This window comes from Stenella coeruleoalba (genome assembly GCF_951394435.1).
Source record: "Stenella coeruleoalba genome assembly, chromosome: Y".
Taxonomy (NCBI): domain Eukaryota; kingdom Metazoa; phylum Chordata; class Mammalia; order Artiodactyla; family Delphinidae; genus Stenella; species Stenella coeruleoalba.
This window is the reverse complement of record NC_137168.1, coordinates 3,723,280-3,750,477: the sequence shown is the minus strand read 5'-3', so window position 1 is coordinate 3,750,477 and position 27,198 is coordinate 3,723,280. Positions and strand designations below refer to the sequence as shown.

General features: G+C 35.1%; 1 protein-coding gene across 2 annotated transcripts in view; it reads left to right on the top strand.

Annotated features, from left to right (window-relative positions):
- The window catches only part of LOC307181055 (eukaryotic translation initiation factor 2 subunit 3-like), a 34,480-nt gene extending 8,758 nt beyond the window's left edge, over positions 1-25,722 (top strand). The window contains exons 5-12 of one of the 2 annotated variants that reach the window (XM_079911831.1): positions 766-860; positions 2,969-3,127; positions 4,040-4,174; positions 5,956-6,050; positions 6,311-6,455; positions 7,426-7,595; positions 9,142-9,314; positions 25,460-25,722. In XM_079911831.1, coding sequence (XP_079767957.1) covers positions 766-860; positions 2,969-3,127; positions 4,040-4,174; positions 5,956-6,050; positions 6,311-6,455; positions 7,426-7,595; positions 9,142-9,314; positions 25,460-25,466 — 979 coding nt within the window. In that variant the 3' untranslated portion in view covers positions 25,467-25,722. Of the gene's footprint in view, positions 1-765; positions 861-2,968; positions 3,128-4,039; positions 4,175-5,955; positions 6,051-6,310; positions 6,456-7,425; positions 7,596-9,141; positions 9,315-13,397; positions 14,257-25,459 lie in introns of those variants that run through there. The other variant, XM_079911830.1, reaches the window with a different exon arrangement.
- Positions 25,723-27,198: the final 1,476 nt, after the last annotated feature.

Below are 27,198 nucleotides of genomic sequence, written 5' to 3'. Positions count from 1 at the left end.
TCATACATTTTGAGTGCATACTCGAAATATAGACACATTTGAGTATTAAATGGATCAGATAAAACCATAAAAACTTCTAGAAGAAAATGTAGGTAAAATTTTTTGGACAAGGGACTTGCTTTGATGTTTTTAGATATGGCAAGGTACAGTCCATGAAAAAAATTAGTAAATTGTTGTACATCAAAATTAAAAAGATATTGCTCAGCAAAAGATCTGTTGCAAGGGTCAAAAGACATAGTACTGACCCAGAGATAATATTTGTGAACATGTCCAGAAGGGACTATAACATACAGCTTTCAACTTAACAGATGAAATAAATGATCCCACTAGACAATGGTCTAAAGATTTGGATATTGTATTTGGTAGGCAGATAAACACATTTCTTATAATTCATTGTTTGGCTTTCAAATCAAGAATATTCCCAGTTTATTATTGTTATTAGTTTATTATTCCTATTTATACACTCTATAAAGTCAGTATCTTTTTCACTTTGATTGGATTGGGAGTTATCCCAAGCTTATTACAGCCTTGTCTTTAGGTAAGTTATATCTGCATATAGTTAATTTTATCTGCTTTGGAATGTATCATCAGTCATTTTAATTTCAAACGGGGAGTGTCATTTCAAAATTCTGGAAGCATCATGTTTTGTAGCCACTTTGCAGCAAGGTTAATTTCTTTCAAAGTGATCCAACTTTTAGAAGTCTGCGACTTGCATGTTTAAATGCTAGTTGATCTTAAAGCTGATTGTTATTTCTTGATTACTAGACATGTTTCCTTTGTTGACTGTCCTGGCCATGATATTTTGATGGCTACTATGCTGAATGGTGCAGCAGTGATGGATGCAGCTCTTCTGTTAATAGGTAAATAACATCAGATATGGTTTGACAAATTAGTGTGGAGCCGATCCAGTGTGGAATATTTAAAGGGGAAGAAGGGTCTCTAGTGACCATAAATGAGAATAAACTGGTCATCCAAATTAGTATCCATGCCTGCTTGCCAGCAATCATGAAATACTAAGCAAGTTAAACTGGGGCTTATATCTGGTGAAATTCTTGAGTAGTGAGGGAAAAAAACATATTTGTGAGACAGCAATGCATTTTCTTACTATCTTAGAATTTTTAATATAGTAATATGAGGGGGTGGGGAGAAGGGTATTTTTCAAATATCTTTGAGCGCTCCACTGCAATATTGACATAATGGTGTTTTTTAGATGCACATTCATGTGAAATGCTGAAATCAAGAGGTGTGTGAAGGTTTTCAGAGCTGGGAAGTTTTTTGTGCTTTCTCTGTGAGCTGTCAAGAGATTTTATTACTGGAGATTACATGAATTTTAGGGTCAAGTGTAAAGTTAGAGAGCACTGTCTCCACACAAGACCGCTTTTGTTTCTGACACCCAATTGCAAATTCAGGGACTTCTGTAAATCATCCTTAAAATTTGATAATTTATTAGACTTAAAAAACTCACTGAAAGGTGTTTTACTCACAATTACAGTTTATTATAGGGAAAGGTGCAAAATTAAGGTCAGCCAAAGGAAGAGACACAAAGGGCAGAGGCTAGGAGGGTTACAAACATGAAACTTCCATTGTCCTCTGTGTGGAGGCAGAGATTACTCTCTTGGTGTCATTATGTGACATTACATGTGAAATATTGCCAACAAGGAAGCTCACCTCAGTTTTGGTGTTCAGAGTTTTTATTGAGGTTCCATTACATACATATGAGTGATTGATTGCCCATGTGGTTGATTTTAATCTTCAAATCAGCAGAGACCTCATGTCTTCAATCCCCATGGTTGGTGTTTCTGGCATGGCCAGCCTGTTTAAGGCTATCAAGTATAGCAGCCTCTCTCTTAAGATTTGATGTAGTCTGCTCCTGCCCTGAATAAGGACACTTCTATCAGAGATGACATGGCTTATCTTCAAGAAGCCCAAAGGGAAGAACTAGACCTCTTTTGGGGCAAGGCCAAATGCTTTGTTTTATAAGGCTATGCTTTTTAACAAACATTCCGAATGGGTTTGGAACAAGGAGATGGGAGATGATCACTGGGGTACTAGACAAAACATAGTACTTTATAATACGTTGTTATTTTTGCAGGTAGTGTTTTTCCCTTTTGTTAAAATGAATAGCTGTGTTTGTTGTCTATTGCTATGTAACAGTGTACCTCAAAATGTAGTAAGTAGAAAAACAAACATTTAATCACTATTTCTGTGGCTCAGGAGTTTTGCTGTCTCGGCTCAGGGTCTCATGAAGTTATAGCCATCTGTCAGCAGAATGCAGACTTGTTACCTCAAGACTTGTCTGGTGCTGGAGAGTACACTTTTTAAAGTTCAGTCATGCCTTGGTTTCTCCTCACATGGGCCTCCATAAGCTTCCCATCTGTCCTAGTGATGGATCTTTGTTTGAGAGAAACAAAGAACTTCCAGGTTGGAAGCCAGGGTCTTTGTAACCTACTTTGAGAAGTGACGTTCCATCTCTTTTGCAGTGTTCTCTTCATTAGATGTAGGTCACTAGATCCATCCCACATTTAAAGGGAAAGATTTCACAAGGGTGTGAATGTCAGACATGGGGATCATTGAGCCATTTTTGTGGTTGTCTACATTTGTGGTTGGTTAATTATTGTTCAAAAGACTACATTAAGCAACTTTTCTACTCTTAACTATTCTGAAGCCAGAATATCCCAAAGACTACACAGAACCAGAGGGGCATGTGTTATGCCTGAGTAAAAAGCCTTTAGTGCAGTCTGAAAGAAGCCAAACTAGCTGATTCCAAGGATTGTGCATAGCACCATGAATAGGAGCCAAAAGACTGGGGAATCCAGGGCAGTCTGTCATTGAATTTAAATGTGCACACAAAGACACTTGGCACTGGTGTCCAGGAATTTGCTTTAAGACATCCGAAAGTCTCTATTAGGTGTGAACTAATTCTTATTACTCATCTTTTTTGTGTTTTAATTCTTCATAATCAACTTAGCTGGTAATGAATCCTGTCCTCAACCTCAGACTTCTGAACACCTGGCTGCCATAGAAATTATGAAACTGAAGCATATTTTGATTCTACAAAACAAAATTGATTTGGTAAAAGAAAGTCAGGCTAAAGAACAGTATGAACAGATCCTTGCATTTGTACAAGGTAAGAAGCTGTAATTAATAAATGCATGAATCAAGTTTTAAGAATTTAATTATCAAAAACGAAGTGAATCTGTGGGTAGGGTACTGAGCCCTCTTTCTCTGTATCACGTAAGGTGTTTGTTGCTTTTAGCCAGTTTATAGAAGCAGTGAAATTTGTTTCTGAGTTTGATGTGCTAAAAGTACATATTAGATAGAAAAGAAGTTACATTCTATGAAGGTTACCAGGTGGGCTTTTTTCAAACGGAAACACATTGCTTTTTTTTTTTTTTTAACTGTATAACAGATTGATTATTATAATAAAAATATGGAGTACTTCACATTTCCATGTCATTCTTGCATTGGAGCCATGTTAATATTGTCTGTATTATTCTAGTTTAGGTATATGTGCTGTCAAAGTGAGCACCAGTCTGATGTTTCTAAAATTCTTTCCCAGTGATAGTAAAATGAATGAAAGTGGCTTTTTTATATATGTTGGTGTGTTTTCAAATTATTTAGACTCTCATTGAGAATCTGTTTCCCAAATTGCAACTGACAATGCTTTCTTTAATCTTTAGTGTCCCTTTCTGTAAAACATATTGTTTTCATTTGGGGCAGGACATGATGCAAATTATTTTTTACATTTGACTTCTCTTTTATTTATTAGATAGGCTGGCTTTATTAGCCAGATTATGTGATAAAGAAAAGGAAAAGTTGTGTCTATAAAAACTCATTTGGTCCATTCTGTTGACTTCTTGATTGATGTTTAATTAGAGAGAAAAAACACTGTCATCTTTCTGAACACGATGATAGCATGGCATATTTTGCTGACATCTGTATATCTATGTCTGGATATCCATGTAATAATCTTTAGTAGTCTATGGGACAAATTCTGTAAAAATGACAAATTTGGATCTTTCTGAATTTTGTCATATAGGTACAGTAGCAGAAGGAGCTCCTATTATTCCAATTTCTGCTCAGCTGAAATATAATATTGAAGTTGTCTGTGAGTATATCGTTAATAAAATTCCAGTACCTCTAAGAGACTTTACTTCAGAGCCCCGACTTATTGGTAAGGATTTAACCTTTTGGCCTTTAATGGTTGACTCAGTCTTTATGCATTGTTGATTTGCTTTTAAGGACACAGAAGCAATAGTAAATTGAAGTCTTTATGTGCTTTTTTGAATTTTAAAATAGTATTGAGTTTGTGAAAACCAAGGACAACATTCCATTTTGAACTCAGTGGAGTGAGTGAAAGTTTATCTATTAAGATAGATTGATTCTAAGATTGTATTGGCAGTGCTACATTGGTTGGGAACAGACTCCTGAATAAAATAGGAACATTAATTTTTTTATTATGTAATTGAGATTAGACTAATACAGTGTTCTTTATGTGGAGATAATGTTTTAGGCAGAAACAGGACATTAGAATTTCTGTACAAATGATTTCACCATACTTCTGGTGAAGATTTTCATGTTCCTTTTACCTTAAGCTTACAGTACCAAAACTGTAATTACATTAAGTTTGTGGTTCTTGCACACAGTTTGTAGAAAACATCAGCCTTTCTGGGCACTCTTCTTGGCCTCCTGTGTGTTTTCTGGAGAGTGTTCTTTTGAGTGATTCTGAAGCACACTATTTGTTAAGTGTCACTGTTCTTTTTGTAAGAGTTACATAGTCCTAGAATTATTTTGTAGTTTTAAAACTAAATTTTTATTACGTAAGTTGTAATGTAAAAGTATATAAAAGAATTCAGTCCCACAGCACTGATAACATGTATATTTCCAAACCTCTTTTTGTTCATAAAATCACATAAACATATGTGCATGTGTAGTCTTTTTTTTTTTTAACATTTACTTATTTGGCTGTGCCAGGTCTTACTTGTGGCATGTGGGATCTTCATTGCAGCATGCAGGATCTTTAGCTGTAGCGTGTGGACTCTTAGTTGTGGCACATGTGGGATCTAGTTCCCTGACCAGGGATCAAACCTGGGCCCCCTGCATTGGGAGCACGGAGGCTTAGCCACTGCACCACCAGGGAAGTCCCTGTATAGTCTTTTTTAATGACTAAGATTGTACTCTGGAGATTAATTTCATAGCTAATTCTTTTTGTAATTGTATGTGAGGACCAATGTAATAGTTTGCTAGGGCTACCATAACAAAGTATCACATAATGGGTGGCTTAAACAATAGAAATGTATTTCCTCACAGTTATGGAGGCCAGAAGTCAGACATTAAGGTTCTGGCAGATTTGGTTTCTCCAGAAGCCTCTCCTTTTTGGCTTGCAGAGGGCCACATGATGGTTTTTCTCACATGATTTTTCCTCTTTGTGTGTGCATCCCTGGTACCTCTTTGTCCAAATTTCCTGCTTTTATAAGGACACCAGTCAGATTGGTTAGGGGCCCTCACTGATCTCATTTTACCTGAATTACCTCTTTAAACACCCTGTCTGCAAATAGAGTCAGATTCTGAGGTACTGAGTCCAAGGGTTAGGGCTTCAGCATGAATTGTGGGGAAGGAGGCCATAATTCAGCCCAGAACAGTCATCCCTTCACTTAACTGTATACATAAAGGGTATTTATTTGTCTTTTCTTTTGTAACAGTCACATTAGACTCCAAAAGATAGATAAAGCTTAAACATGTCACTTAACTGATCAAGTTATTTTCATTTTTCCAATAGTTAAGAGCACAGTAAGCATTGGAATAATGATATTTCCCCACAAACTCAACTCTGAAGTGTAGATCTTAATTGGCTACTTTTTGTAAAAAAAAAATAGTAAGTTAACTTAAACATCTAATTTAAATAACATGATGAGCCTTATGGTTTCTTTCCTTTCTTCCTTATCCCCTTCCCAGTTATTAGGTCCTTTGATGTCAACAAACCTGGCTGTGAAGTTGATGACCTTAAAGGTGGTGTGGCTGGTGGTAGTATTTTAAAAGGAGTATTAAAGGTGAACTTGATTTTGAACTCTTGTTATCTAGGGGGGAAAAAATGGTAAAAACAAAATCTCAAAATTAACTTTAAAAACACTTATTGTTTTGTTTCCTGTTTTATGTTTTAAGTATGTCTTTAAAGCATATATATCTTCTAGGTAATTGCTAGATAATTTACTGGTTATTGTGTTTGGCAATCTACCAGTGAGGACTCTTAACCATGTAAATGGTAACTGTGTTGCCCCACATATTTTGATTACTCACTTGCATGTTTCAGGTGGGCCAGGAGATAGAAGTCAGACCTGGTATTGTTTCCAAAGATAGTGAAGGAAAACTCATGTGCAAACCAATCTTTTCCAAAATTATATCACTTTTCGCGGAACACAATGATCTTCAGTATGCTGCTCCAGGGGGTCTTATTGGTAAGGATTTCACTTACATTCTTTTGATAGTGGCTATTCATGTCACTTTGTGTGAAATGGATTATCTGAGAGTCTGTATCTCTGATTAGATATTTTAACTGAATATGAAGGAGTGGATGGGAGGTATACATGTAGTTGAATTGTTGATTATCATTATAAAATGATTTTTTATGTTTGTTGAAAAATACTTTTAGGGAATTCCTTGGCGGTCCAGTGGTTAGGACTGAATGCTTTCACTGCTGTGGTCCTGGGTTCAATCCCCAGTTGGGGAACTAAGTCCCACAAGTCGTGCGTTGCCACAGGGTGGGGTGGGGAAAAGGGGATACTTTTATATATAAAGAATACATTTTAGTTTCATGAATAAGTTCAGTAACCAGGTTTTTATGATTTAATATTGAATATATTATTATACTCTTTTATTTACACTGTTCTTGGTTGCTTTTTATGTAAATTTTTACAAACGCAAGGTTGCCTATAAATTTGCCTGTTTTCTGTATATGATGTGGGTGCAGTTTTTTGTTCGGTTGGTGTTTTTGTTTGTTTAGGAATAGGGACATTCAGAGAACATTTTCTTGTAACTTTTTATTGCATCAATGTACAAACATAACTTGAAGTAAACATTATAAACTTTGTACTTTTCAATCTTTATTAAAACAATATCTTATTAAATGAAATTTCTTTTGAGGTAAGCAGATATCTCATTTACCTTTATAATTTTTTTCTTTATAATTTAAATCAAGAAGATTTTTTTTAGTCTTGAATTTCTAGCAACACTTTTTCCCATTCTTGTATTTTTAAATAAAGCAGGGATTTTAATTAGGAATTTATGGGATTTTGGTTACGTAGCTGTTACATGGTATGAGTTAACAGGGTTACAATATGTAGAGACTTGTTGTACTGGTTTGACTAACTTTACAAACATTTTAAGAAAAAACAAGTTGGAATATGTAATGTTTATATCATGTATTAGGAGTTGGAACAAAAATTGACCCCACTTTGTGCCGGGCTGACAGAATGGTGGGGCAGGTGCTTGGTGCAGTTGGTGCTTTACCTGAGATCTTCACAGAATTGGAAATTTCCTATTTCCTACTTAGACGACTTCTTGGTGTACGCACAGAAGGAGACAAAAAAGCAGCAAAGGTAAATGAGACAAAGTATGATGTTTCAACCAGTTTTGTTTCATTGTCTTACACAGTGGAATTACAAACAAAGAAAAGGTGTATAATCTGGAAGTTTCTTTGTAGCAACCAGCCATAAACCAAGCCAGAGTTTTGTTTTGTTTTTTAATGGAAAAAAGTGTTTGTGGCACATATTACAAAGACTTAATATTTCTAGAATACACTTCTTTTTAAAAAGTAAGATTTTGTTGGCAAAGATACACAGAAATAAGCACTTTAACCTTTTTTGAGAAAGTATAAATTTGTAATGTATTTAAGTGTGCAGTGTCCCAGCAGTTTCATTTCAGAGTTATTTTAAACAGCAGTAGGAAAATGACATTTTAAAAGGAATCAGATCCATAATACATGTTTTGACATTAAAATATCTGATGATATAATAAGCTTAGGGAGAGAAACAGGTGGCAAAAGAGTGATATAGAATTCTTATATTAACTTTTTAACACTGGGCTTTTTCTAGTAACTAAGTCTTCTTTGTATCTCTTTCTTGCTATCAGATTCTATTCTCCACATTTTCTTTAGGCCTTAGGATTGGTTGATGGGTTGCTTAAAATTTTTACCTTTGTTTCTTGAAAGATTGAGTATCAATCCGTACAGTACTCAAAATTCTGTATGTATGATTGTAAAGTCCTATTTATGTTAGGAAAAAACAATGGTCATGTGAAAGGAATTGTTCTGGATGTGAATTAAGTGCTTATAAAATTTACATGTCAATTTTTTGGAGTTCCTTTAATATTTATATTTCTTACCCTCTGACTTAATGAAACTTGAAGCCCTTAAAAACACTGGTCTGAATTTTGACATGAGACTGTAAGTATAGACAACAGCAGTAGGCAGTGTAACAGTTAATAATTACGATAGTAGGTGTTATCCAGTTTTATAGCGGCCAGGAAGTTTAAGTACCGAGTTAACATTACATGAATGGAATTAGGCCTTCAGAACCCACTAAACTATGTGTTTTGTTATTGTCTTGCTGCACTTTTCAAGAAATATTGAACTTCTTTTTTCTTTTTTTATTTAAATTAATTAATTAATTTGGTTGCACCGGGTCTTAGTTGTAGCAGCTGGGCTCCTTAGTTGTACCACTTGGGCTCCTTAGTTGTGATATGTGAACTCTTAGTTATGGCATGCATGTGAGATCTAGTTTCCTGACCAGGGATGAAACCTGGGCCTCCTGCATTAGGAGCGGGGAGTCTTATCCATTGCGCCACCAGGGAAGTCCCTGTACATTCTTTTTGCTGCAAGTCTCTTCAAAATTTTAAGAGTTTCATTGACTGATCTATGCTATACTAAGTAGCTTAGAATTAGACCTTGTGTATATTCAGTAAATGCCAAATAACTAACATTTTGTTTTGTTTGGACACATACATAGTTCAAATCCCATTATAATGTAATTTGTGCAGAATTTTTTTCCTTCATAGTTTATTTCTAGCAGTATTTGGTAAATTCTCACTTCATTTTGGAAAGCCGTTCCTTTATTTAAGGATTTTTTTCTTAATTTATTTCCCTAGGTGCAAAAGCTATCTAAGAATGAAGTGCTTATGGTGAACATAGGATCCCTTTCAACAGGAGGAAGAGTTAGTGCAGTAAAGGCTGATTTGGGTAAAATAGTTCTCACTAATCCTGTGTGCACAGAAGTGGGAGAAAAAATAGCCCTTAGCCGAAGAGTTGAGAAACACTGGCGGTAAGTTTGTCAACTTGTCCACCTTTCATTCAAGAGCAACGGCACATTTTCTTCTGGTATATTAGTTCTTAATGATGTTATAGACACGCACAAACACATTTGTCCTTGAATTCAGTGGTTCTCATGGCTTTAATTCTCAGGTGTGTATTTGGATCACTAAAATCTATATTTCCAGCACTGATTTATAAAGTTGCAGTTCACTTTTTTACTCCAGGTATTGCAACTGGCTTTCCTTTAATCTCAGACAGAATCTATATAAAATCAAACAATTCCGAATTAATATTTCCATTTTCTTTGACTTTTTATATATGTACACCATTCATATTATTACATGTGCACATACATAAGCATACACCTTAGTTTTTATGAACCACTGAGTAGGTTGCATAACCTAGAGTTATTAATATTTCAGTGTGTATCTCCTAAGAGTAAGGATATTCTCTTATACAGCTAGTTCAAGACTTTTAATGTTGACAAAATACAAAAACCTGAACTCCTCTTTCTAGTTTTGTCATCTGTCTCACCATTGTACTTCATTGAATTTTTCTTGCTTCACCCCAGGATCACATATTTCATTTCCTTTTCATGTTCCTATAGTCTCTCTAATATGGAACTTTTTTAAACGTTTTTGTCTGAACATGAATTGACATTTGAACAATACAAGCCAGTTAATTCATAGAATCTTCCTCAATTTGAATTTGATATTTTGTCTTATTAGATTCAGGTTATTTATTATAAACCAAAATGCTATATAGTTTGTGCTGTGTCTTTATCAGGAATCTCAAGGGCACAGAATATCTGGCTGCACCTAGATGGTGAGGTTAATTTTGTTCATACAGTCAAGACATCTGATTTTTCTTTTGTAAAGTTTCTCTTTTTATGCTTGCACTAATGAAGTCTATGATGAGAACCCTTAAGACTGCAAATAGCCTGCTTCTCATCAAATTGCCTACCCCTTTGCCACTTGATTTTTCTTGCTTGAATTGTGCTTTGTTCTGGGGATAGCATAACTGTGGTGCTTCTCTACATTTATCATTTGCCATTCCTCTTTTCCTGTTTATTTACTTGTTTACAGTGGGTTATGATCCGTCGCTGTTTGTTTTTATTTTGGTGCTCATAACCCACATTGGCCAGTGGGATTCTGTTCCGCTTCATTCTTTTTTTTTTTTTGCGGTTCGCGGGCCTCTCACTGCTGTGGCCTCTCCCGTTGCGGAGCACAGGCTCCGGACGCGCAGGCTCAGCGGCCATGGCTCACGGGCCCAGCCGCTCCGCGGCATGTGGGATCCTCCCGGACCAGGGCACAAACCCATGTCGCCTGCATCGGCAGGCGTACTCTGTACTGCTGCGCCACCAGGGAAGCCCTCCGCTTCATTCTTGTGTTCGTTTGTGGGATCTTAGTTCCCCAACCAGAGATTGTATCTGGGCCCAGAGCAGTGGAAGTGCTGAGTCTCAGCCACTGGACCACCAGGAATTCCCTGTTCCTATGTTCTTATGACTTCACCCCACCATTTTTCCTTTGTGTATATTCTATAGATTTGTTGTTCTTGTTGTTGGATTACATATAAAAACTTAAACATTAAAACATTTTACTCAAAACTGCTAACAGCTTAACTTCAGTTACATACAGTACCTTACTCTTTTTAAATATTTATTCATGCACTTAATGCTATTGATGTGACAAATGAATTACATATTTGCATATTGTATTTATCATTACTTCTTACATTTGTGTCATTTAGATTCTGTGCACCAGAATTAAATAATACAGGTTTTTATATTTGTGTATTTCCCTTTACCAAGTGAGCATTATATTTTCATAGGTCTTTGTGTTGCTGTGTATTTTTTCAATTCAACTTGAAGGACTTATTTTAGCATTTCTTTAAAAGCAGATATAGTGATAATGAATCACTCAGCTTTTATCTGTGGAAGTCTTCATTTCTTCATTTTGAAAGCAGTTTTTCAAGATAGTGTCCTTGGTTGGTAGTTTTTTTCTTGTAGCACTTTGAATATATCATGCCACTGTCCTTCAGCCTGCAAGTTACCTGCTAAGAAGTCTACTGATAATCTTAAGGAAGTTCCCTTATATGTACTGACTGTCTTTTCTCTTGCAGTTTTAAAAGTCTCTCATTGTCTTTGACTTGGACAGTTAGATCACAGTGTGCCTTGATACACTTCTCTTTGGGTTATCCTAGTTGGAGGGTTTTGAGCTTCTTATATATATTCATGAACTATTACAGTCATTATTTCTTCAAATAAACTCTCTGCCCCTCTCTTTTTTTTTTGCTACTCCCATAATGCATGTGTTGATTCTCTGGATGTCCCATAAGTACTTCAGTTGGTGTTTACTTTTCTTTGTTTTTTCTTTTGCTTCTCAGACTCAATAATTTCAGATGACCTATCTTCAAGATTTGTTGTCTGTTTGCTGATACTGTTCCAATCTGCTGTTTTATTAATCTGTTGAGTTTTTCAATTGTCCTTGCATTTTTCAGCTTTGGAACTTCTATTTAGTTTTTTTTTCTCTTTATTTTTATAAACTCTCTTTGTTTAAATTCTCTTTTTGTTTGTGTATTTCATTATATTTTTAGGTCTCTATTTCTCCTTTAGCTCTTTGGAAGTATTTAAGACAGTTGTTTTAAAGTCCTTCTCAAGTGGGTCCAAGGCCTATGCATCTTTAGGTTTAGTATCCAGGGATTTATTTTGTTCTCTTGCAGGGGCTTTGTTCATGTTTCCCTGTATCTTTGTATACCTGTGATCTTTTATTTAAAATTGGGCATTTGAAAGGAAGGAAAAGAAGCCATCTCTTATAGACTTTGAAGACTGAAGGAAAAAATCTTCACTGATCAACCGAGTGTGACTGTTTATTGTCTTCTCAGGCCTTTCTGGGTATGCATCTTCCCTGGAGCTGTGTTCTTTTGTCCAATATTTTCATGTAGACAACTGCTTTATATGTCTTAGTTTCTTCAAGTCTCACCCTTGCTTCTTCTGTGACCTCACTTTACTGTATTTCTCTGCTCATAATCCTTTGTTCCCCAGGCACCCTTAGTCCTTCTGAAGGTTTTACTCACCTGGTCTCACACTCCCACTTTCTGGAGTCTTCAACCTGATGATGCAACCATGCCACAGCTCTCCGGGTACTCAGAGTCAGACAAGACAGAAACTAGTCCCTTGAGCAACCCCCAGACAAACTAGACCTTGGAAAACAAGTTCTGTTCTTTCCCTTCTGTCCCATGGGAGGAACTGGGAATTGGTTGGGTTCCTCTTGGCTATGCTGCATTGGGTGAGCAAAATTACACAAATTTTTTTCTATCTTGCGTGTGGCTTTTTTTTGTTGTTGGGCATATGCTTGGCTGCTGCAGATCCACAAAACTACTTTTTCAGAATGTTAATTACTTGGTTCTATAGGAGAACAGGTATCTGGAACCTTCAAGTTCCCCATTTTTGCTAACTTTCTTCTTCATTTATATTCTTTAGAATTGTATTTTTTACCCATGTTTAGGTGGGTTTTGTTCTAGAAAGTAAAGTTGTGGTATCAATCCAGTCTGGTTGTTGACTAGAGGGGCCTTTGATCCCTCTGCTATTGAGAGTAATTTGTTTATAGACTACCTATTCTAGTTCTTCACTTCTTTCTCTTATTTCCCTTTAAAGCCATTATGATATGTTGAGATGCTGTGAAAGAGGCATTTTTCAAGGAAAAAAGAATTGATAATGCGTTGGGTTTCTTTTGTTGTTGTTGTTTTTAATTTAAGTTGATGTGTTTTGTCTATTGGCATTGTTCATTGGGGGAACTGAGATGCTCTTGTTTGCTGATTCTGAATGGATAGGTATATTTTTTTAGAGAAACATGAGCATATGTGTGACAGAAACTTCTTGTTTGCTTTTCTTGTCATTCCTGATGGCGAAAATCCATGTGTCCGATTCTAGGAATCTAAGAAGGTAACATACAGACTTTTTTTAATAGAACATGTTATGGGAACAAGTTTGAATTTAGAGGAGAGTGTAGTAAAATTAGATATATCAACATTTTATAGTAATGCTAATGAAATGGATTTAAAATTCATGATTTCTTTTATTTTCATTTTTCAGTTTAATTGGTTGGGGTCAGATAAGAAGAGGAGTAACCATCAAGCCAACAGTAGATGATGATTGAAGATTATCAGTTAAATAATACATTTGGATGAAGTTAGAATTTCTCTTAGCAGCCTAGTGGTATAATTTCAGAGCAATACTGGGGATACAGTTCATTACATTAGTAGAAACCGTAAGGTTGTTTTCATTTTCTTCTGATAAAAATTAGCCTCTACTACTAAAATAAATAATAGTGTCTATAACAGATGTCAGAATTGGCATGTTGATGGATTTAATCCACATTTTAGCAGTAATTGATCATTAAACTGTCACATTTGTGCATCGATTCAGGTTTGAAATGAAACTGCTGTTACAACCAGCCTTTTCTGTAGCATACATACATACCACTGACCCTGTTTGAAATAAAGTTTTTCTCTTATTTTTTCATGATTTGTCTATGAGTATTTCTGGGCCTGAAGGGTGGTTGTACCAGTCAAAACCTGAAGATACAAAGTCTCCTTCAAAACTAGGTTTCCTTTTTATGCCATATTTTATTTTGCTTTCTCTTTAAAACTTAGAACAAAAATTAACAGCTTCAAATTAAATTGTCCTTTTAGAGCATAGGTGCTCATTTACATGCACAAACCTTTCCCTCCCTTTACTGTGTTCCTAGACTGAAACATAGGAAGCTTAAACCAATTTTATGTTTTATCTTAACTGTTCAGTTTATATAATTATAACATGGATTCTAATACTAGTCTTTTGTTTTCTATCAAGTAGCAAGTATTTTTCTTTCTTAAAATACTCACTAGAAGTTACTGATTATCAAAATTGACATATTGATGATTTTAATCTACATTTGAAAAAAATAAAAATAAGCGGTTTGCCAAAAATAAAAATAAGCGGTTTGCCAAAGGAAGTGTTTAATCTGTTTTTCTTACCCCACATACATTGAATTGACTTGATCACTAACCAGTTATGTTTAAAAAGTAATAATTTGAGATATCATAGCCTGGGAGGCTTAACTATTTTCCAATATTGAGTATATTATTTTTAGAAAAGCATAAACACAGTATTAACATTTAGGCTCTTGGGGCAGATAGGTCATAAATTTAAGAGCAAAAACAGTTTTATCTCCCGGAAAATTGCATTCAAGTCTAAAGTTTTGCGTGTGATTTCAGTAGTCTCACAGAGCCACTGAAGTCCTTTCATAAATTCATATTAAAAATTGCTACAATCTAACCTGTGCCTGCAAAAAAACCCCACTACTACACATTTATTGCATGCTTTGCTTGTGCTTTGCACTGTCCCATTTTATATATAGTAATTTGTCACAAAGTTCCACTGAGCTGGGTACAGGTATCACTATTTTACCATTGAAGAAACAGGCATAAGGAAGATAAGAAATTTGCCCAAGTCTCACAGCTAGCAAGTAAAGGATTGGAAGTCAAACATGAATAATCTGGCTCCACAGTTTATACCCTTAACCATGAAATTACATGCCTCTTTTGGAAGGTGTATTTTCCAGTTGTTGGGTGCCGTGGTTTATATTTGACAGTGAGATAAACTTTTGTAAATTTGTCATTCAAGAGCTTTTCATTTTTTAAGACTTCTTTTTTCCTCTGCTCCTTTTATTACTTGTTCTCTTACTGTTTTTACCTGCTTATTATAACATGCTTATTCTGTTACTGTTAAGAGTAAGTGCAGATAAAGTAGACTTAAGTGCATCTTTCAACATAAGGAAATAAATGTCTAATACTGTTTTTGGCTAGTATAATTTACTGGCTATTAGTATAGCTGTGCCAGCATAATTTTATTATCTACCTAGCATATCATTTAATATTTGACCTTTGCTTTCAACAGTAATTTTAGCCAGAAGTAAAGTGTTTGGGAATTTTATTTTCATAGAAGATCAGAGAATATTTACATTTGTGTGAGCACGGGATACAATGAACAAAAGCACTTTTAAGTTTGGTTTCTACAGCATAACTAGGATATAGCCTATGGTTTTTTATTCGTTCATTAACAACAAATCAAAGACATGCTACAGATCATAAGCTCCGTATTTAAAGTAGTACTTAGCTGGCAGTAAGATCATTGAGAGAATATGTAGAGCTTTTTTAAAAAATAATCTTTCCTCAAAATGTAATAATTCTTCTAAAGTTAGTTTTGTATGAATTATTTTTGTGTGAAAAATTCATGTAGTTGAAGCATGGGAAGCAAAAGGTCCACTGCTCATTCTGTAATTATTTGTGGCCATGGAAGACCAGTTTTGAAAAATGAAATGAGTTGGAAGCAGGTAGTGATTTCAAAGGCTAATCATGAGGGGAGAAAAAAATAGTAGCTTTCCCTACCATTTCTCCTTTAATATCTCTGAAAAGTCATGAATGGTGAAAAATGTTACTTTGGATGATGATTTCTTCTGTATTTGTTGTTTGCCTGATAAAAGTACAGCAAACTTTTAGGGCTCATACAGGTAACAAGTGAGCAAAAGGCCCCAAAACAAAAAATTAAGTAAAAGAAAATAGTAACAGATGAAGGATATTTTTACTTGTGATGGTAGCAATGGTGATAATAATTTGGATTCTAAACATCCAAGATAAAATTTCACCTAGATGGGCTTCTTTATTACTTTGCTGTTAAATGATACAACGTAAGTCTAAAACACTGTAGATTTTAGTACTAGGAGTGAAAAAAGTAAAGTTAAGAAGTTTATATACTCTCATCAACCTACCTCTCACTCTACACTCAGAGTGGCAGTTTTAAAAATGCTTGTTCATATGTGTGCCTACTCTATAGTTAATATTTCTGTTCTTTTACAGAAAATGATCGTATTAGCTAAAGAACTTTAGACATCTGTTTATGCAGATGTATTAATTGAATGTCCTTTCACTGTTCAGAGAACACAGTCTTCAAAGTAAATCTTCCTGGAAAAATGTGCTTTGTAGAATGGAAAACTAAATGTACTTCATGTAGAATTTTGAAGTATCGAGAGGAGGGAAGAGTTGAGGAGTAATGTTTGTAAATGAAATAATTATTTAGACAAGTCAGGTTAAGTTTGCTCTTTTTTCTAGTTGAGGATTTTCATCTATTAGTATGAATTTTTCTTTTTTTCAGTTAATTTTTTAAATTAGGCATGCTGACTTAGAATGAACTGAAGAAGTATTCTCTCTTCAACATTTTGGATGAATTTGTGCAGAACTGATATTTTTGCTAAAGTGAAGGAAGTCAGTCAAAGCCATAAAATCCATCTGAGTTCTTTTTTTTTCATATTTATGGAAATATTTTTACCTGCAATTTATTTTTTTAAAAATTATTTATTTATTTTTGGCTGCGTTGTGTCTTCATTGCTGTGTGCAGGCTTTCTCTAGTTGTGGCGAGTGGGGGCTGCTCTTCCTTGCAGTGCGCGGGCTTCATTGTGGTGGCTACTCTTGTTGGGGAGCACGGGCTCTAGGCATGCAGGCTTCAGTAGTTGTGACACACAGGCTTTAGTAGTTGTGGCACATGGGCTTAGTTGCTCGACGGCATGTGGGATCTTCCCAGACCGGGGCTTGAACCCGTGTCCCCTGCATTGGCAGGCAGATTCTTAACCACTGTGCCACCAGGGAAGCCCTTACCTGCAATTTAAATTCCTTTCTTTAGTGTAAGCTATTCATGAGTGAGTTACGGTAGTTTCTGTCTCAAAAATTTGTTCATTTCATGTAAGTTCTGGATTTTTTGGTAGAAGTTACTCATGAGATTCCATTATCTTCTGGCTACACTTGAGTCTGTAGTGTTATAACTAGTTTCATCCCTGATACTGGTAATTTGAGCCTTTTTTTTTTTTTCCTACTCAGCTAGACTAAAGGTTTATGAATTTATTCATCTTATCAAAGAACCAGCTTTGGCTTTTTTCTTTATTGTTTTCCTTTTTCAGTGTTCATCTCTGCACTTAAAAAATATTTTATCCATTTCCTTTTTCTAAATCTGATTTACTCTTCTCTTTTCCTCAGTTGGAAGCTTAGTTTTCTCCCTAACACACCGTTTAGTATTATACATTTCCCTCTATGTACTAATTAAGTTACATCCCACAAATGTGAAAAGTTCTATTTTCATATTTAATTTATATAAAATTTTTCCTTTGTAACTTTCTCTTTGATCCATGAGTATTTAGAAGTATTTGATTAGTTCTCAAATATTTGGGATTTTTCCAGATATCTTTCTGTTACCGGTATCTAATTTAATTTCCTTGTAGCTCAAGAAAGTACATTTTGTTTTTATTTTTAAACTTTGTTAAGGTTTGTTTTGTGGCCTAGAATATGGTATATTTTGAATATTTTATATGCGCTTGAAAAGTACATGTTTAGTGCTGTTAGACAGGAATGCTTTTGATGGAGGGTGGAGGGAATAAAAAGTGCTCACTGAACTGAGAAGGCATCCTGAGAACTAAAAATGAGACAGACAGCTTCATATAATTAATGGTTCAGTTTATTACAGGGTAACCTAGCGGGTGGGACCTGAATCAGACAGTGGTCCATAAACATTTGCAGCTGCACTCTACACTATCGAGGGGCCATTAGGACAGTTTTATAGTTAATCTAGGGTATCGGGGTACATGCTTAGAAACAGGATGTGCAACCCTAAGTCAAGGTTTACAGTTGGGTAACTAGTCTGGTGTGTGCTGGGAATATGTCAGCAAAGGTCTTCATCATTGTATCCAAGCCATTGTAAACAATATCAATTAACTAAAGCCCCTGACAACAGAAGTGATTTACTGAACCATACTGGGTAGGTTGAGCGAAAGACAGGAGTAATGGTATGGGCCTAAGATGGTATCACTTCTACTAAAAACCTTAATACTTCTTTAACTGTCAATTAGGTCAAAATGACAGTGCTTCATAGGTCTGTATCCTTACAGATATTTTACCTACTTGTTTATTAGTTTTTGAGAGGAATATTGAAGTCTCCAGTTCTATTTGTATATTTGTGTCTCTCCTTTAATACCTATGAAGCTTTTTAAAGATAACTTTATTGAAATACAGTTAACATACCATATAGTTCACCCATTTAAATTATACAAAACAGTGGTGTTTTAGTGTATTCACACCTATGTGAACAGTCACCACAATCAATTTTAGAGCATTTCCGTACCTCAAATATACTGTATTCTTTAGCATTACCCACCATTCCTCTCTCTGTATATCATGCACCCTTGACAAGCCCTAAACACCATTAATTTACTTTCTGTCTGTAGATTTCCCTGCTTTGGACATTTCATGTGAATGGAATCATAATCTGGTCTTTTGTGCATCTTCACATAGCATGTTTCCATCCTTTGTTGCTGTTATAGCATGGACCTTCATCTATACGATTTCATTTTTTATGGGCAAACATTCCATTGTATGACTGTACCACGCTGTGTTATCCATTTGCCAGTTGATAGACACTTGGTTTACACTTTTTGACTTATAAATAATGATGCTATAAGCATTCATGTACATGTCTTTGAATGGATATATGTTTTAATTTCTGTTGGGTATACACCAAGAAGTGGAACTGCTTGATCATATAATTATGTTTAATCATTTGAGGAACTGAGATTTTTTTCCAAAGTACCTGTACCATTTTACATTTCCACCAGTGATATATGAGAATTCTGATTTCCATACCCTCATCACACTTTTTCATACTTCACTGTTTTATTCTACTGATCCTAGTAAGTGAGAAGTGATAGCTTATTGTGGTCCTGACTTGAATCATACGACTGAAGATTATTTGCTCTTTTTTTTAATTGATTAATTCGTCTTGCTGAGTTGTAAGAGTTATTTATATACTCTGGATACAAGTGCTTTATCAGATGTCATTTGCAATATTTTCTCTTATGGGTTGATTTCATTGTTTTGATAGTGTCCTTAGAAGCATATTTTTTCCTTTTTTTCTTCTAGTGTTATTGAGATATAATTGGTATACAGCACTGTGTAAGTTTAACATGTACAGCTTAATGATTTGACTTACATATACCATGTAATGTTTACCACAAGAAGTTCAGTGAATATTCATCATCTCTTATAGATACAAAATTAAAGAAATAGAAAAAACATTTTTCCTTGTGATGAAAACTCAACAACTTTCTTGTATAACATACAGCAATTTTAATTATTTTTATCATTTTGTGCATTTCATCCCTAGTACTTATTTATCTTAAAAATGTTTGTACCTTTTGACCACCTTCAATGAGTTCTTGCTCCTCCCACCCCATCTCTGGTAACCAAAAATCTGCTCTCTTTTTCTGTGACTTTGTTTTTTTTGTTGTTGGTTGGTTTATTTTTGAAATATAATTGACCTACAATATTGTGTTAGTTCCTGTTAGACAACATAGTGATTCGATACTTGTATACAAGTCCATTCTTTCTCCATTGTATAGTCCTGGATTTTTTGTTCAATAGAAATAAAATAGAGTTTTGTATATTGATCTTGTATTCTGCAACCTTGGTGAACTCATATATGAATTCTAATAGATTTTTTAGTGGATTCCTTAAGATTTTCTAACTATAAGATCATGTCATCTTCTAATAAAGTTTTACTTCTTCCTTTCCAGTATGGATGCCTTTTTTCTTGTCTGATTTCTAGAACTTTCTCTTGCCTAGCCACCTAGAAATTCCAGTACAATTTTGAATAGTGGTGAGAGTAAATATTATTTTCTTACACTTAAGAGAACATTATCCAGTATTTTGCCATTAAGTATAATGATTTTGTTGTCTTTTGGTAGGTGTTCTTTATCAAATTTAGGAAGTTCCTTTTTATTCTTTGCTGAGTGTTTCTATTGTGAAAAGGTTTGCATTTTATGTTTTTTTCTGCATCTGTTCAGTTCATCATGTGACGTTTGCTGTTTATTCTGTTGATATTATATATTATATTGATTGAATTAAGATTATATAGTTGACCCTTGAACAACATGGGTTTGAACTGTGCAGATTCACTTATATGCAGATTTTTATCAATAAATATATAGTCAGCCCTCCATATTCACAGGTTTTGAAACCCATGGATGCAGAGGACTGATTGTACTACATCATTTCTGTAAGGGACTTAAGCACCCAAGATTTGGGAATATGCAGGGGCTCCTGGAACCAGTCCCCCTTTGATACTGAGGTATCACTATTCATTTTCTGCAGCTATCATATAAAGTACCACAGATGAGGTATCTTAACAGAAATTTATTCCCTCATAGGTATGGAGGCCAGAAGTCTGAAATCATGTGTTGGCAGATTTCGTTTCTCCTAAGGCCTCTGCTTGGCTTGCAGAGGGCCACATGATGCTTTCTCCTCAGATCTTTCCTCTGTGTGTGTACCTCCCCGATATCTCTTTATTTTTGTAAATTTCCTCTTATAAGAACACTACACTGGTTTAGGGCCCACCCAATGACCTCGATTTGCTTTAATTGCCTCCTTAAAGGCCTATCTCCAAATTCAGTACTATTCTGCGTTTGGGGGATGGGGACACAATTTACCCCAGAACAATATGGTATGTTGTATTGATTAAATGTCATATTTTGATTCATATTTTGAGGTATTGATTTGTCATTTTCTTGTGATATCTTTGGCTTTCTTGTTACTGTAATGCTGGTATTGTGCTATGAATTTTGAACTGTTTCCTACTCATTTTTTGGTAAAAGTTTAAGGAGGGTTTGTGTAATGTTCCCATTTTCATTTGTTGTAGTCGTGAGCTCTGTTTTTTTGTCAGTCTGCCTAAATTTTTGTCAATTTTATTATCTTTTCAAGAACCAACTTTTGATTTCATTGCTTTTCTCTGTTGTTTCTTCTCTACTGTTACTTTCTTTGTGCTACCAGCTTTTGGAACCTCTGCCTTTTTTATTCCCTAAGGTGTAAAGTTAGATTATTGATTTGAGACTTTTTTTAAAATTTAGGCTTTTACCGCTGTAAATTTCCCCTGATCCCTAGCAACCAGTGATCTTCTCTTTGTCTCCATACTTTTGCCTTTTCCAGTGTGTCTTAGCGTTGGAATCACACAGAATGTATCCTTTTCAGATTGACTTCTTTTACTTAGTGCTTCTATTTCACTTTCCTCCCTGTCTTTTCATGGCTTGGTAGTTCATTTCACTGTAGCACTGAATAATATTCCATTGTCTGGGTGTACCACAGTTTATACTAAAGTATGCTTATATAAAGATTATCCCTATTCTGTTGTCTGTTGCTTTCTGAAAGTGTACTTTTTTTTTTTTTTTTTTTGCGGTACACGGGCCTCTCACTGTTGCGGCCCCTCCCGCCGCGGAGCACAGGCTCCGGACGCGCAGGCTCAGCGGCCATCGGCTCACGGGGCCCAGCCGCTCCGCGGCATGTGGGATCTTCCCAGACCGGGGCACGAACCCGTGTCCCCTGCATCGGCAGGCAGACTCTCAACCGCTGCGCCACCAGGGAAGCCCTGAAAGTGTACTTTTATAAATACAAATTCTTTTATGAAAATTAAAAGAAGAAATAAATTAGACAAGAGTCATTGTTTTTTCAAAAGATGTCATACCTTTTCAAGAGCTCTTATGGCAAGAACTGTTAACTTTTAATCATACAACGTAAGTCTGTATTACATGGTTTATATATTATATAGACCGATGCTACTGGAACTATGATTTTTGGAGGGATGTAATCTATGAACAGTTTTTCTGACCCATCTATGACAAGATAGTACAAAAATTGAGACTAAGAGCTTAGAAACTTTTATAGCTATTGACGAAGTATTTTTCCTGTCTGAATCTAATTCCCTTCACTTTTAATTTATTTTTATAATATTTTACAAAAGCATCAGCCTACAGTAGGTTGGTAAATTAAAAATTAAAGGTAATTCTTTACTGCAGAAAAGTTGAGCAGCACTGATAAAGGGTACATTCTCTGGCTTCAAGTGGTATCATTTGATATGAATAATTGGTAAAAACATAGCAATGTCCTGACCCTGTATCAAAATTTAAGAATACACCAAAATACTTAACTAGTTAGAGAAGAAACAAAAATGAAAATAATGAACTAGTTAGAACCAACAGTTAAAAAAAAAAGTGGGATTTATCAAAATTTCTGTTTTAAAGCTGAGATTGATCAAAGTTTCTGTTTTAAAGCTGAAGTGCTTGGATAAAGAACTAATAATTTAGTATGCAAGTGATGTACCTCTATTAAAAACACTGCCAAATATGTTAATAAATACACAGTTTAGATAGGTAGAAATGAAGAACTCTGTTTTTCCCTCATAAATCGATTCATGATTGGGGAATAGTTAAAGGTTGATAAGCAGCCATGTTAAACTTAATATCAGCTTTTTAATTTACATCTCCAGGACAGCTGTAAAAAAAGCTATCACACATCAGCCATCAGAAAGGGTGAAAGAGAACAAGGGTCTGTGCATGCAATTATTTGAAAGGCAAGACCCTGAAAAGACACATAATAGCTTGTTCTGCATTCTATTAGAACTTTGTTTTGTGATGATGAATCAGATAGTATCTTAGGAGACTGGGAAATGTGACTTTTACTTGCAAAGCCGTGTGTCCAACTACAATTCTGTTAAAATTATAGATAAAATTGTGGAGAGAAAAGATGTTGGACAATTAGCAGTCTTCTATAAATGACAAAAGATAAATGCATAGAAAAGAGTGAAAAGAAAATATAAAACAAATTTATAAAAGACAGCCAAGAAAAATAATCAAGGATACTAAACATTAATATTTTAAAAGAATGTAAAAAATTGACTAATTGCTTGCATCACTGATGGGTAAATATAGAATTCATAAAGAATAATAGTCATAAAAGAGAAAATGATATATTTGATAAAGATTGAAAAACATGTATATTTTGAATCACTTTATAAATATACATTTTAAAATTCACAAATAGGCCATTTAAAAATAAAATCTGTAGGGCTTCCCTGGTGGCACAGTGGTTATGAATCCACCTGCCAATGCAGAGGACATGGGTTTGAGCCCTGGTCCAGGAATATCCCACGTGCCGCAGAGCAACTAGGCCCGTGTGCCACAACTACTGAACCCATGCCTCTGTGCTCCACAACAAGAGAAGCCACCGCAATGAGAAGCCCACGCACCGCAACAGAGAGTAGCCCCTGCTCCCCGCAACTAAAGAAAGCCTGCATGCAGCAATGAAGACCTAATGTAGCCAAAAATAAATTTATTTAAAAAAATAAAATATATGGAGTTCCTAATGGAATCAAGAAATGAAAATGAAATAAAAATTGATGAATCCTCTACCACAAATACATGCACACAAAGTAGGCTTTATAGCAGAACTTTGCCCAGCTTATAAGAAAACAGTATCTTGTCCTAAATATTCAGATAGTAATTTAAAAGGGAATTACACCCAACCCATGTAAGAAGTTAACCTTTGAGATAACCTTGTTATCAAAATGAGATCTTACACATGAAAAGACAATTAACCAACCATTACTTAAAAACACGAACATGAAAATAGTAGGTGACTTCATTGGAGCAATCAAAGAGTTATGACTGAGTAGAATTCATCATAGCGAAGGGAATAGCTTAACTTTAGTAAAAACTTATAGCAGATCTATATGAACAGAGTAAAGGAGGGAAAGTATGATAATTCAACATTCATTCGTAATAAAAAATTCTTAGCAAGATAGGAATAGAGAGAAATTTCTTTGTTGTGATGTTTAGCTGCCAAAAACTTGTGAAATGTTAGCTACCAGATACATTGTGAAACGTTCACAATGGTAAAACTTTAGGAGTTTGCTCATTCTATACAATTCTAATTTCATTTCTTTCATATAAAGTAATACTTGTTTTAAAATACACTTTAGAAACCAACTCATTCCTAACAGTAACATAATAAGATAACTGAGCAGTAAGCCTAAATAAAGATCTTGGTGATTTTTATGAAAAGAAATTGGAAAGTATGTTTAAAATATATGTAAGAAAGGCAGTTTGGAATGATAGATCAAGTTCACTTGTGGAAAGGCTCAATTAAGTCTATAATTGTATTACTGCAGTATAAATTCCGTTAGCATATCTTGTGATGTTTGAAATTTTAAATTTTAGATTTATGTTTCCATTTCTAGGACTAAGGAGAACCATTTTGAAAGCAGAGATTAAAACTGGGGGGCGGAGAGATAGGGAAGCGATTAACCTAACAAAATAAAAACTTATAAAAAAGCTACAGTAATTTTTATTTATTTTATTTTTATTTTTTTTTGTGGTACGCAGGCCTCTCACTGTTGTGGCCTCTCCCGTTGCGGAGCACAGGCTCCGGACGCGCAGGCTCAGCGGCCATGGCTCACGGGCCCAGTTGCTCCGAGGCATGTGGGATCTTCCCGGACCGGGGCACGAACCCGTGTCCCCTGCATCGGCAGGCGGACTCTCAACCACTGCGCCACCAGGGAAGCCCTACAGTAATTTTTAAAGTATGGCTTTTATGTAGGGACAAATGAATATATCAGTATACCAGAGGAGAAGCATAGCGACATTTTCATGCAACTATAAATACATACTACTGTGATAGAGTTGGCACCACACATAGTGAAAGGGTATAGTATTCAACAAATGATGCTGAAGCAAGTGGCTTTCCATATAGAAAGAAATGAAAATAAAGTCTTCATGTACACAAATGGATTAAAGAATTAAGTGACAATAAAATTTACTAGAAGATAAAGGAGTTACTATTTATAGAGTCCTGGGAAAACTTTGGATTTCTTAAACATGACTTAAAAAAAGGAAACAATGTAAGTTGAAAGTGATTTGATTATATGATAGTTAAAGATTGCACAATCCACCATAAGCCAGTTGACTTTCAAAAGTTTGACCTTTACGTATAGTAAGAGAAATTTTATATAGGCATATCTGAGAGATACCATGGATTTAATTCCTGGCAACTGCAATAAAGCAAATCAAATTTTTTTAGTGTCCCAGTGCATATAAATAAGTTATGTTTACACTATACTGTTGTCTGTTAAGTGTGCAAATAACATTGTATCTAAAAAACCCCAATATACATACCTTAATTTAAAAATAATTTATAACTAAAAAATGCTAGCCATCGCCTGAGCCTTCAGTGAATTATAATCTTTTTTTGCAGTGGATAATATCGAAGATCAGTGATCACAAAGTTTGAAATATTCAAGAATTACCAAAATGTGACAGAGACATGATGTAAGTAAATGCTGTTGCAAAAATGGCACCAATATAGACTTTGCCAGGACAGAGTTGCCACACACCTTCAATTCATAGAAATATCAATGTGTGCAAAGAGCAAAATAACGAGATATGTATTCCTGTATATATTTTAACCTGTTAGATACCTTCAAAAGTATGAAATAAAGCAAGAACTTTGTAAAATCATCTGCTACTTGCAATGTGCTTTGATGCATTCTGGTACACATAAAGAATGCAACACCCTAGATCTGTGGTTCTTTACTTTGCTACTCATTAATACAATCTGATGGAGCTTTTGAAAAATAAACATAGTCTGAAGTTCCACCCAGATGAAATTAGACTATCTGGAAATTGAATTATGGACAGGTGATTCTGATTTCAATTTGAAAAACTCTGTTAGACCAAGTAGAAGACAAGTGGCTGTGGGATCTACTGTCATGGTTTGCTTTGGGATTACGGGAATTCACAGGGAACAGAACTTTTAGTGTTAAAACTGCAAAGTCCTGAAAATACGGAGGAACTTGGTTTCCATAAAAGGAAGAAGATATTTGTAACATACATAGCAACAAGGGTTTAACATTCATAATGTATAAAATATTACTACAAATAATAAAGAAAAGAGCAACACGAGAGAGAAAAAAGTATAAAGTTTATGCTAAAGTAATGTCCAGAAGAGTGAAACTAAGTAGCTAATGAAAATAAAAAGATTACCAGATTAAAACAACAGTGTTAGTATTTCATGCTTATCAGATTGACATTTAAAAATTTTTAAAAATATGAGCATATCAAGAATTGGCCAGTAGTGTTTAGGATTCCAGGCTTTCGCAAAAGGATTGGCTGAGGAGTGGGGGGGGGGATAAATTAGGAATTTGGGATTAATACATACACACTACTAAATATAAAACAGATAAACAACAAGGACCTACTGTATAGCACAGGGAACTCTACTCAATACTCTGTAATAACCTGTAATGGAAGAAAATCTGAAAAAGAATGTATAATGTATATGTGTACGTATGTATATTTATGTATATAAGCATATACATATGTATATTTATGTATAACTGGATCACTTTGCTGGAGACCTGAAACATTGTAAATAAACTGTACTTCAATTTTAAAAAATCAAATTAAAAAAAAGAATTTGGGACTTCCCTGGCGGTTAGGACTCCATGCTTCCACTACAGGGGACATGGGTTTGGTCCCTGGTCAGGGAACTAAGATCCCACAAGCTGTGCAGCACAGCCAAAAAAAAAAAAAAAAAATTGGCTATTGGCCAAAGAGGCCACCAATGAGACCAGTATAGCCATGACTATAACTCTGCTCAACCCCTTAATCTTCTACACCAAATATACCATCCTGTCCAACCTGGCCACACCCTGCAACTGCCCACTGCCCCTGTAAGATGATTAGAACATGCCTAGTGTGCCCAGCTACTCGACCTCCAAGGCTCAAGCTTATTAGCATTGTTGAAGAAACTGTGAGAACCTTTATTGACAGAGGAGAGTCCCCCTTCTGCGTCCCCCTGTAAAAATGTGAACCCTCATCGCTCCAAAAAAGAACTAAAAGAACTGGTCAAGAAGTAAAGAATTAGGAACCATCATATTCTACAAAAGAGAATGAATATTAGTGTTGTCATTAGTATAGTACAAATGTGCCAAA